The sequence below is a fragment of the Astatotilapia calliptera genome, chromosome 23, assembly GCF_964374335.1.
Source record: "Astatotilapia calliptera chromosome 23, fAstCal68.1, whole genome shotgun sequence".
Lineage (NCBI taxonomy): Eukaryota > Metazoa > Chordata > Actinopteri > Cichliformes > Cichlidae > Astatotilapia > Astatotilapia calliptera.
The window spans coordinates 17,970,982-17,983,691 of record NC_137443.1 but is presented as its reverse complement, the minus strand read 5'-3'; the positions used below and the strand labels follow the sequence as shown (position 1 = coordinate 17,983,691).

At 39.3% G+C, this 12,710-nt stretch overlaps 1 protein-coding gene across 1 annotated transcript in view; it reads right to left on the bottom strand.

Annotated features, from left to right (window-relative positions):
• LOC113015942 (uncharacterized) overlaps positions 1–12,239 on the bottom strand; it is a 60,162-nt gene extending 47,923 nt beyond the window's left edge. Inside the window, exons 1-3 of the mRNA XM_080297628.1 lie at positions 12,070–12,239; positions 1,793–1,923; positions 1,562–1,708 (exon numbers count right to left, since the gene is read on the bottom strand). Of these exons, the coding sequence (XP_080153754.1) occupies positions 1,562–1,708; positions 1,793–1,923; positions 12,070–12,129 (338 nt within the window). The 5' untranslated portion in view covers positions 12,130–12,239. The remainder of the gene's footprint in view (positions 1–1,561; positions 1,709–1,792; positions 1,924–12,069) is intronic.
• Between the last annotated feature and the right edge of the window lie 471 nt (positions 12,240–12,710).

Genomic DNA, 12,710 nt, shown 5'->3' with positions numbered 1-12,710 from the left:
GTATGTACAGGCTGTAGTGAGTACAAGCTATGTACAGGATATGGACAGGATATAAATATGAAAAACTATACAGAATATGAAATAAATAACTTTACAGGAATCTGAGATATACAGCTATACAGAAATGGGAACTATGCAAGTTGTAAACAGTTGTAGGGTTAAAAATTATCGTATGTACAGAATGATTGTTTACACAGGGCTATACAGTAGTGCAGTTAAGATAAGTGAGGGTGTGGATAATTTCTACAGAGGCTATATAAAGTGCTAGTGGTTGTGAGTGGTGGTTCAGTCCATGTTATTATTGTGTGTTTGAGGGTACAGTTGTCCATTGTGTGTGTGTGTGTATGTTCAGTCCATGAGTTAACGTGGGTCAGATGTCAGGAGGCAGAGTTCAGGAGTCTGACAGCTGTGGGGAAGAAGCTGTTCCGGTACCTGGTGGTCTTAGTCCGGAGGCTCCTGTAGCGCCTCCCAGAGGGCAGGAGGGTGAAGAGTCCATGTGATGGGTGACTGGGGTCTCTGATGATTTTCCCAGCCCTTTTCAGACACCGCTTCCTGTAGATGTCTTTTATGGCAGGAAGGGGTGCTCCGGCGATGCGCTGGGCAGTTTTCACGACCCTCTGCAATGCCTTCCGGTCCGAGGAAGAGCAGTTCCCGTACCAGACTGTTATACAGTTGGTCAGGATGCTCTCGATGGTGCAGCGATAGAAGTTCACCAGGATGTCTGAGGACAGGTGGTTCTTCCTCAGAGTCCTCAAGAAGAAGAGGCGCTGGTGAGCCTTCTTGACCAGCTTGGAGCAGTTGGTCGTCCAGGTGAGATCCTCGGAGATGTGGACTCCCAGGAACTTGAAGCTGCTCACACGCTCCACAGCCGTCCCCTTAATGTGGATGGGTGGATGTGGGTCAGCATTCCTCCTGTAGTCCACGATGAGCTCCTTGGTCTTACAGTAATCAATATGGGATGTAATAAGACTATGGACAAGGATGGCAGCAGCATGGGGAGTAAGGAAGGGGCAAATGTATTTAGCAATTTAATTAATAGTTAATCTCACATTTATTTACATATTAGTAATTCTAAGATGCTTTTTTTTATCTTCTTTCCCAGGATTCTTTTATATTTTTTGATATGTATAGCAATAGCAAAAAAAAAATCCCCCAGGGGCATCTCAACCATTTTCTATTGTACAGAATTCTCCTTTGGAGGTGACCAAATAATAAGATTTTCATTCTATTAATTACTTTTTAGTATGTGTTGGAATACATTTTTTGAAGATAATTATAATATAATAATATATTAATGGGAAAACTCTCAGTATGTTGTTCTTGGAATAATAGTTTTTTTTTTTTTATTTAACTGCAGAGTGTTTTCTTCACTGATGTTTGTTGAGACTGATCACTTCCTGTTTGGTAGTGTTGATTTTCACTTGTTTAGAAACCAAGGGTTTGTTTTCAAGAGACAGTTAAAATGGGATTGAGGGAATGACATGTTTGCACTGCACTTTATATCCAACAACATCAAGCAGTTCAATCAGCTCTCAAAGAGTTCATGTTACTAATAACTCACTTGTCTGCAGCAGACGGTTGCTGGACTTTAAAATCAATGTAGCGATCATGTGACTCAGCACTCTTAAAGGACACACTGGAACCTGAATCTGAATCAGATTCAAATTCTGATTTAGGTTCAGTTTCAGGTTCAGGTCCAGGTTGGTTCCTGTGAATAATGATGGAGCAGTGATGTGAGTGCTGAGCTGTGACATGTTGAAATGTCATAGACAGTTAGAGATGGTCATCTCACCTCTGATCTTTGGTCTGGCTCTCATGTTCCCCACATGGAGTGGTTTTAGAGGGAGGGACTCCCTCCTCTCTGTCCTCACACTGATCCATGCTGCTGACACACACCAGCTCACACACACTTTCTACCTTCACCTGCAGAGGAAACACAAATCATTCATGTGCACATCAACTGAGATGTGCACATCAGAGTTCATGTCTGATTTGTTGGATTAACATCCACTCCATCTGAAACAGCTTTCATCAGTTCAGTACAAAAAGTGTCACAGAGCCGATTTCCTTCCATTACTGTAGTCCTACAAAGCAACAGATAAAACATGTCTTTAGAAATGACAGAGAGCAGTTTTTTTTTTCAATAACAATGCCCAGGACCAAGCTGACTGCTCACAGAGAGTGCATACTCTAACTGCTAGCAGCTCTGCTAGCTAAGCTAACTAAGTAACAGTTAATCTGACAGCAGTTACTGTGGACGCAGGACACATTTACTGTGTTTAGTCTGATTCCAGATGGTTCAGATTAACTCGTGTCAGTCAAACAGAAGTGTTGTAGATTTATTTTTCAGGAGCTTCTAGCAACAAACACAGAAGTGAATCATATGAAGATCATGAATTTACACTTACATCCTAATTTTACATTTGATTTTAAATGTACTCATTAAACTGTAAACCGAGAGGAATGCTATGTAGGAGACAGGAAGTGAAAAAGTCAGAGAAACAGATCAGAGACTAAATAAAACAAAATAGAAGAGAAGAGAAATTTCCCTTATTGTCCCTCATTGAGGGAAATTTGCAGGCTCCAGCAGCAAAGTGACAGGCAGGTGGAGCATGCAGATTCAAACAAAAGTAACAAACAAGAAATAAGAGACTGCACATGGTAAACTTACAACATCAGAAATAAAAGTAGAGTTGTACAGTTATTAAAAAGAGGGATACTCAGACTCAAAGAAATGTGCAGCTGAGTAAGATTTTTTTTTTTTTCAAAAAAGATGTGAATGACCCAGCAAACAAGCCACAGTGTACGCTTCACAAATACACACCATCCTGGCAACAAATCTATACCAACCAAACCCAAAATGGCCACGAGCAAATCAAATTTAAACGAATGAGCCCTGACTTGTCACAAACCGGGCCACACAGCCATGACATAATCCCAGGGATGCATGCAAATTGTATCCAAACAACTATCTTATTTCAAGAAAATAAGATAGTTGGCTTAGGCTGCTGCCCCCGCGACCCGGCCCCGGACAAAGCGGATGAAGATGGATGGATGGATGGAAAACAAAAAAAGAAACCTTACACAAACTATGGCTTATGGAGTCAGTACAATTAGTGGTGTAGAGGAGTGTATGGGTGAAAGAATGCAATGTTGTTTAATGCAAAACCAAACTAAACCAAAGGCCACCAAAATCCACATCCAAATCAAATGTTATCTCAGGGGAAAGCACCACACAGGAGTAGGGATGGGTACCGGTATCCGGTGCCATTATGGCACCGGTTCTGACATAAACGGTAGTAACCAGACCGAAACGCAGCACGCATTTCGGTGCTTTATTTCGGGGCTTTCGGGGCTTTATTTCGGTGCTTTTTTTTTTTCCTGAGAAGTGATACACTTCAGATTCTAGCCAATCATTTTACGTTTCCAAGGATAGTAGGCGGGCCCAGGTACGTACGTTCTTTTAGAGCAGCGCTAAAAAGGCCCAAGGCGAAGCGGTCAAAAGTCTGGCTGTACTTCACAGGCAAGGCAATTTTAAATCATGCTTTTTATTTGTTTTTGTTTTATTTAAGTTTATTTATATAGCACAACTCAACAACAAGGTGATTCAGAGTGCTTTACAGAGACATTAAAAAACAAAAACAAATACAAAGCATGATTTAAAATTGATTAAAAAAGAAACAAAAAAAAAAAACAGTAGGTAAAATCAGAATAAATCCACACTTGCTTAAAAGTGTGGATTTGGTGTTTTATTCAAATGCATCTGAGAACAGATGAGTCTTCAACCTGGATTTAAATAAACTGAGTGTTTCAGCTGATCTGAGGCTTTCTGGGAGTTTGTTCCAGATATAAGGAGCATAAAAGCTGAATGCAGCTTCTCCGTCCTTTTTTGGTCTTAGTGAGGATTCGAGCAGCAGAGTTCTGAATGAGCTGTAGTTGTCTGACTGATTTTTTAGGTAGACCTGTAAAGATGCTGTTACAGTAATCAAGCCTACTAAAGATGAATGCATGGACTAGTTTTTCCAGGTCCTGTTGAGACATCAGATCTTTTATTCTTGATATATTCTTGAGGTGAGAGTAAGCTGATTTTGTTATTGTCTTAATATGTTTTTCTAAGTTTAGGTCTGCTTCCATCACTACACCCAAATTTCTTGCCTGGTTTGTGGTTTTGAGGTATATAGATTGAAGTTCTCTAGTGACCTGTAATCGTTTTTCTTTGGCTCCAAAGACTATTACTTCAGTTTTGTTTTTGTTTAGCTGGAGAAAATTGTGGCACAACCAGTCATTAATTTCCTCAATGCATTTACCAAGACTCTGTACAGGGCCTCGGTCTCCTGGTGACATTGTGATATATATTTGTGTGTCATCTGCATGGCTATGATAGTTTATTTTGTTGTTCTTTATAATCTGTGCCAGTGAGAGCATGTAAATGTTAAAAAGAAGGGGTCCCAAGATGGAACCTTGGGGAACTCCACATGTGATACTTGTCTGCTCAGATGTGAAGTTACCTATTGATACAAAGTATTTCCTATTTTCTAAGTATGTTTTGAACCAGTTTAGTACAGCTCCTGAAAGACCTGCCTAGTTCTCCAGTCGTTTTAGTAATATGTTATGGTCAACTGTATCAAATGCTGCACTGAGATCCAGTAAAACTAAGACTGACATTTTTCCACTGTCTGTATTCAGACATATGTCATTCAACACTTTGGTCAGAGCGGTTTCAGTGCTGTGGTTCTGTCTAAAACCTGACTGGAAGGCATCATAGCAGTTATTCTGTTTTAAGAAGTAATTGAGCTGTTGAGAAACTGCTTTTTCAATGATCTTAAAAATGGGAGATTTGAGATCGGCCTGTAGTTGTTCATTTGTGTCTTGTCAAGATTGTCATTTTTCAGTATAGGTTTAATTACAGCAGTTTTTAGTGGTTCTGGAAACACACCTGACATTAAAGAAAAGTTGACGATCTGTAGCATGTCTGACTCCATAGTCTTTGAGACCATTTTGAAAAAACTTGCTGGCAGGACATCAAAACACCAAGAGGAGGAGTTCAGTTGACCTAAGATGTCCTCCAGGTCTTTGCTGTTAATAGGGTGAAACTGTTTGATGGTGTTGTTAAGGTTCATAAATTGAGGTGGAGAGTACAAACAACCATGGTCCAGAAGAGCTTGGTCAAACAATTGATTTTAATGAAATACACGCGTGGGGGGACCAGTGCAGTACTCAGACAGCGCTGATCTCCGACTAATCAAAGCATAAGCAGATATTTTATACTGTTACGGCCCTAGCAGGGCCTCTCTCCTCCTGAAGGTGCCTGTGTGGGCGTGTCACACTACCTCTTCTGCCTGAGGTGCCACCTTTCCCTTTTACACAGCTGACTGACGTCAATAATTAAGGAGATTTAAGCCCAGGGAAAGGTGAGCTCTGGGCCAGAGTGCCAGTAGTGTAGTTACAGCTTGTGAGAGGAGTGGTTGTTGTGTTTGCAACTAGTGAGCTGTGTGTGTTTTTGGTGATTTTCAGCTAGTGAGCTGCTCTTTCTTTTTGACTTACGTTTTACTTTATTGACCAACGCCTGAGTTTTGTTTGTTTTCTTAAATGGTGATAGCGGCTTGTCCGTCTCTTTTAGTTAGTATAAATTGAAACTTTAATAAAACTCTTTAATTTAACCCTTTTGCCTCCTTGACTCCTTTTTCTGACCCGGTCACTTTTGTTACTCCCCCCCCCCCTCCCTGCCTAGACCCCTCAGGGGAACGTAACAATACGATCAGGGCTTGAATTTAATGACGCCCCTTCAACGTCACAGATACATTTCATACATAGGTTCCCAGACCACAATGACTTTTAACTAGGGCTGCCACAAACGATTATTTTGATAGTCGACTAGTCACCGATTATTTATGCGATTAGTCGACTAATCAGATCATCATCCACTGGACATAAAACTACAGCTTATTGCACCAGCAGCATCTGCTCTTATATAACTATCATTAGCTTACAGCTTTAAGCTTTTAAGGTGCTAACTAAAAATAAAGACAAGATGATAGTTTATTCAATTTTAATGAAATTTGCAGATTGTTTCGGTAAAGTTTAATAAACTCCTTGCTATCTAAAATATAACAGGACACCGGAGTATATTCTCCAGCATCTCACACTTCTGATAATCAGCTGTCTGCTTGACGTTTATTCAGCTGTGTAAAAACTATAACTTTAATCTCAGCCAAACCGATTTACTCAGGAACAAATAAAATACAAAAAAAAAAAAAAAAAAAGCCAAACAATAACATTTTTAATTTATCTAAGTGACTCATATATATTTAACCTGAGTCGCGAAAGACGGCGGTGGGTTTGAAAACAATTTGCCGGGAGTCCGGTGTTCTCACGGCGCTAGTGACCTAGCCCCCGGCTAGCTAACGAGCCAGTGGGTAACAGACGTCTCCGAAAACGTCGGAGCGCTTTTGAAAAGATGTGGTGTCCTGATAAACTGAGCCGATATTTGAGGTTTACACAGCTACATTCTCGCCTGAAAATATGTTAAACGTTTATTTTGTGACCCAGAAAGAATAATAAGAGTAATATTAAAACTAACTAGTTACCGCCATTGTTGGAAACTAAGCTGGGCCGCGCTATGAATTCTGGGACACAGCTGCTTCTTCTTCTTCGGGGTTTAACGGCAGCTGGCATCCTTGTACATGCTGTGCTGCCATCTTCTGTTTCAGTCCGTTATTACACTCTTAAATCCTGCTATTATTCCTGCGTCTTTTGCGATCTTACAAAGCTTCAAACGACACGTCGACTATTAAATCAGTCGTCGACGATTTTGATAGTCGACGTAATCGTGACTAGTCGACAAATCGTGGCAGCCCTACTTTTAACACAGTTTAAAAGAACATTATCTCTATCTTCATGGCAGATGTTTCCTGTCAACCTTTTGACTGCCGCTTCTTCTGCAGTGAGATAGCACTTCTTCACGCCCGCAGTTAAAAGCAAACATGATATGTCACGACCTCACTTGGTACTCTGTGTCACCTCTCACCTACTAACGCTCGCAGTCAGAGGCCACTCTCAAATGTGTCAGCAGTTTACTAAACCTATATATGTAGTATATTGAATAAATGTTTTAATCAAGAACCTCTACTAAAAGCTTGATAAAAGAATATAAAAGATAATAATGAACAACCTGGTTATTCAATTAGCATCATCCAAACAGCTCCTCAGAATAACCTGCTCTTAGAATCTGCTTTTGGTTTCACTTCTGCAAAAGGCACACTCTGCAAACCTGCAATTTCCTGTCAGCCTGCAACTTAGTCTTTCTGAAAGACACACACTGTTTAAACATCTGAATGCACTATCAATGCTGTAGATTATATTATTAATGCAATGGTAATGATGATGATTATTAACAATAGCAGCAAAATAATTTCCCTGATCTCCACAGTGTTTAAACAGTTTTTCGGTGGACACAGTACATATCCTGAATCTGCTGTTGATGTACCAATTGTTTGTCTAATCTTTTGGATTTTTTCTGTGAAGAATTTGGCAAAGTCATTGCAGGCCATGGTCGAATGAATTTCAGCTGCCACTGACACAGGAGGGTTTGTTAGCCTGTCAACTGTAGAAAATAAGACCCGAGCATTATGGCTGTTTTTAGTGATGATGTCAGAGAAGTAGGACCTCCTTGCACTCCTCATTTGTAAATTATAATTGTGAAGTTTCTCTTTATAGATGTCATAATGAACCTGGAGGTTTGTTTTTCTCCATCTGCGCTCAGCTTTCCTACACTCTCTTTTTTCATTTTTCACCAGTGTGGAGTTTTTCCATGGAGACTTTTTCCTTCCAGAGATAACCTTCACCTTAATGGGAGCAATAGTGTCCATTACATTTAACATTTTAGCATTGAAGCTATTGACGAGCTCATTGACTGAACCCCTGGACAGGTCAGGTGTTAATGGGAAGACCTGGTTAAAGATCAAGAGTGTAGGTCAAGAGTGTGTCCTTTATTATGTGTGGCCTCTGTTACATGCTGAGTCAGCCTAAAGTTGCCCAGAGTGTTACTCTTTGCCCTGAGGGTTGACCACATGGATGTTAAAATCCCCAACAATAATTACACAGTCAGAATAAACACAGATCACAGACAGCAGTTCACTGAGCTCATTAAAAAAGTCTGTGCAGTATTTGGGAGGCCTGTAAACATTAAGAAACACAACTTTGGATGGGGCCTTCAGCTGTAAAGCCACATATTCAAAAGACTGAAAACTTCCAGGAGATAGCTGCTTACATTGAAATGAGTCATTAAATAAGACAGCAACCCCTCCTCCTCTCCTGCTCACCCTGGCCTCACTGATAAAACTGTAGTTAGGAGGGGTCGTCTCAATGAGAACAGCTCCACTGTTACTTTGGTCCAACCAAATTTCAGTTAAAACATAAAATCAAGGCTGTGCTCAGTGATTAACCCTTTAAGACCTACCATAGAACCAAGTCCGCCAGAGCTTATATTATATTTTTACATGCTGTGGAGCCATTTTTGGGAGCATTTCAAGTTGCTATACGTCAATACAACCATTATAGCCCAAACTTTAATAATATGTCTGCATTAGGTGCATAGTAATTACATAAATTGCAAAAAAGTGCAATAAACTACAAAAAAATTGAAAATCGTTTTTGTTTTTTTAACATATATTTCTAGTTAGAGAAATTTAAGAGGCTTATCCCTCAAAACTGTAAATACAAAAAAGTTGCACAAACTAGTTTCCCATCACAGGAAATTTATTTTAAGTGTCTTCATAGTTTTATTTTTGAAATACACCAATTTTTATATACTGCAGGAAAAACGAAAATAAATATTATAGTGCAAATTTGCAAAATAACAGCATATGCATCACAATAAACTATTTCCAGCAGTGCAATATGAGTCCTAATCATCCCAGAAACGACACAGAAAGTCATGAAGTCAAACATAACTTTTAAAAACACAAGTATAAGCTCATGAGGCCACGATGGTAAAAAAAACCCTACATTTCCGCAAAATGACGTCACTTCCGGTTTCGGGCAGGTCATGCGGTCATGTGATAGTTCACGCTGATGGACGTAGGAAGTGTTACAAACAGCTGATTGGATCGGCGAAGCGTGTTTCTGGAATATCATGTTTTTGTTGCTGCAAGTGATTTTTATGCAGTTTTTGCAAAGCTATATGTGGAAGGAAACTGTGACCTAGGACAAGCTGATGGCATAAGATGTAAGTACAACTCCTCCAGTTTCATATGCAAAAAAAATTATTGCGCTAGCTTACGTGGTTGCAGAGCTACCGGGATTTAAAAATAGTTACGCAAAACAGAGCGTGCCCGCTCCGATCGGCTGTAAAGGGTTAAATCATTAATTAAAAATGTTTTCCCAGCTAAAGATCTAACTTTTAATAAAGCCAACTTAAGTGTTTTAGAGGTATTATTTGTCCCCTCGTGCTCCTTTGGGAGCAGTCTGTGGCACACAAGATATGTTTACTATATTTAAAGATCTTTTAGAGTGCACCTCTCTGTGTTTTGACCAGGCCACATGTCTCCTTCTGTCACCTAAAAGTACAGAAATTTTAAAACCTTCTAGTAAACAGGGTCCCACAGCAAAAGATGCAAACTCAGCAGCCTGCAACAAGTGCTTTAAGGTGATACTGTGCAAAGGAGGTAACACCTTGAATCTGATGAAACACCTGGCGACGCATAGCGTTTTTTTTTAAAGCCGAGAAATGCATCGTACCTACTACGGGTGTGGTGCCTGTTAACGGACCCGGAGTTAGCAACATTCCCCAAGAACCCGAAGAGTAGAGTTCTGGCCCCTAGCCCTGCCAGTGTAGCAGAAATGATGACGGATGATGATGGCAGCAGCCGCCGTTCTTCTCTGCGTGAGTAGCTTAATGTTGTTTGTGTGTAATTTACTTTGAGTAGGCTAACCACGTTATCACATTAATGCATGTAAGGTCAACTAGCAACGTTTTGGACAAAGTTTGTGTTTTTTTCATTGAATTGCTTACAGCCAAGAGTGATACCATATATGCCCTATAGCTGCAGAAAAGACTAATATTGTTATCTTTTTACAAAAAAACAGCTAAACATGAGAGGTTTTTGGACAAAGTTTGTGTTCTCCATTCTTTAAGCACCGGTTCGAGCACCGTTTAAGCACCGGCACCGTTTCAAAAGTACCGGTTTGGCACCGGTATCGGATAAAACCTAAACGATAACCATCCCTACCCAGGAGCTGAGCTCTGAAAGCTTTCATACAGTAAAACTGTTCATATGTTACTAATTGGGAATGGGAACTCCACCCCTCCAATGCCTGCAGATGAGACATGCAAACAGGCCAAAAGGAAGGCAAGGTGGAGTAGATCATCACAGAGACGAACACCGAGTCGCGTTTGTGTCCAGCTTCACTGTGTTCATGTTCCATGTGAGTGTTACTGTGAAGCAGTTTGATGGGGCGTTGATGAACAAACACAGCATTTGCTCTCTCACACAGTCTGGAGGACGCAGATTTTCAGATTTGATTGTGACAGTTTGTGTTGCCAGATATAAAGTGGATTTAAACTCGTCTCATTTCACAATGTTTTTCTAGAGCAGATTCGGCTTTTATTAAAATAAAATGACTTTTTTGTAAGTCAGCAAAGTGTTATCTATCATTAAAAGTATTAAAAGTGTTTATTGTTTCATTGTAATAAGCAACATGAATGTGGTTCTAATAAAAAATAATAACAATCTCTTTTTAACTGCTTTCACTTCAAGTGTAAACTACAAACTCTGGAGAACAATTGTCTATTCAGAGATTTAACCGTTTCTTCTCAACGCAGCACATGGAAATAATTTTCAACTCTTCAATTTAACTGACTTAAATTAACTGAGTTTTTCTAAAGTTCAGGTTTGAGAGTGCAGAAATCATTTAGAGATTTTTAATGCAGCAAATTCAGTTCAAATATTTTTAGACAGGAAAGAAGTCTTTAATGCTTCAGCTGTTTAGCAAAAATATATTTATTTTATAGTTTTACAGTAAAAATGAGCTCAGTACAGGCTCTCAGCTTTAATATTCGGTTTTGCGGAAATAATATTAAATCATAACAGCACTGTTACATACAGTGAAAAGCACCAGAATTTTTTCAAATATATTTTTGTCCATACTGTCAACGTTATCTCTCAGCAGATCCAGATCATTCAGCACAACTTGTTCCAAAAATCTCTGAGCCAATCATACATTAAAACAGAGCCTTCAACAATATTTTAACATGTGCAGTTCAGATTAGACACAGAGGATCTGTTCTGTAATAAGTAAACATAAGAGCACGAGAGATTTATAAAAATAAAATTTCTAAATGACTTGTCAGAATTTTTTTTTTGTCCTTAAGTCATCAGTTATGACTTCCATCAGCACTATATCATTTTAACTAAGAATATTTATAAATACTATGGTCAACAAGAAAAAAAATGCAAAAGGGTATTGTGAGTTCGATTGAAAAATAAAACTGATTACTGATGTGTAATTATCTTTGAATGGTTCGAGTGATTAAGGAACAACTAATTGAGCCCATCTGAGTGACATTTGAAATGTAAAACCGGTTCCACCATCAACAGTCTGTTGAAGCAGAGCCAACAGTTTGTGATGCACTGATCTTAGGCAGAGTCAGACATGTTTAATCTATATTTGAATTTGCAAGTATGCGAAAAAAAAAATCCTAATTTTCCACTTTCTCTATCTGAGCTCAAGACACATAGCTGCAAGTGTTAGCCAGGAAAACATAACAGACCAACTCTAATGAAGAGACGACGGGTTTGGGGAAAAAAATGATTGTGGAAATGCAAAAAATGTAAAATGTTGTAAATGACTTGTTGGGATATAATCTGGCCTCAAATATATGTGAAACATGAGCCAAAAAGAATATTCCTATTGCATTTACCAAGTAAACATAAAAAAACACAATAGAAACATTCGAAATCACTTTTTGGCACAACACTAGAAGTAAAAACACACACAGAAATGAAACATGAGCTGAACAAACAGTAAAGTTCCTAAAGACAAACTGTTGAAGGAGGAAAGCAAACTTACAGTTTCTTCAAACACACACGAACAACAACAAGCTCCACTCCAGACCTGGACACTAAACATGGACAGACAGGTGAGCTGCTTTCTGGGAGGAGGCGGGACTCCACCTGATGGTTTCGAAATGTGATCCTGTCTTGACTTGTGTTATTCTAGCTCTAAACGTTCTTTGGGTGTGTTTCTTGCTCCACCCATAAGAATGCATTGAGAAGATTATTACCACAAGAGCAGAGATATCTTACATAATATTTTAACAATTTAAAGCTGGTCGGCGCTGGCACGCTCCGTTTTGCGTAACTATTTTTAAATCCCGGTAGAACTGCAACCACGTAAGCTAGCGCAATAATTTTTTTTGCATATGAAGCCAGAGGAGTTGTACTTACATCTTATGCCATCAGCTTGTCCCAGGTCATGGTTTCCTTCCACATATAGCTTTGCAAAAACTGCATAAAAACCACTTGCAGCAACAAAAACATAATATTCCAGAAACACGCTTTTCCGATCCGATCAGCTGTTCGTAACACTTCCTACAGTGGAATAGATGTCAGCGCAAACCATCGCATGTCCACCATTACCTCCCCTTTCTGTATTGTTTCTGAGATGCTTAGAACTCATATTGCACTGCTGGAAATAGTTTATTTTGATGC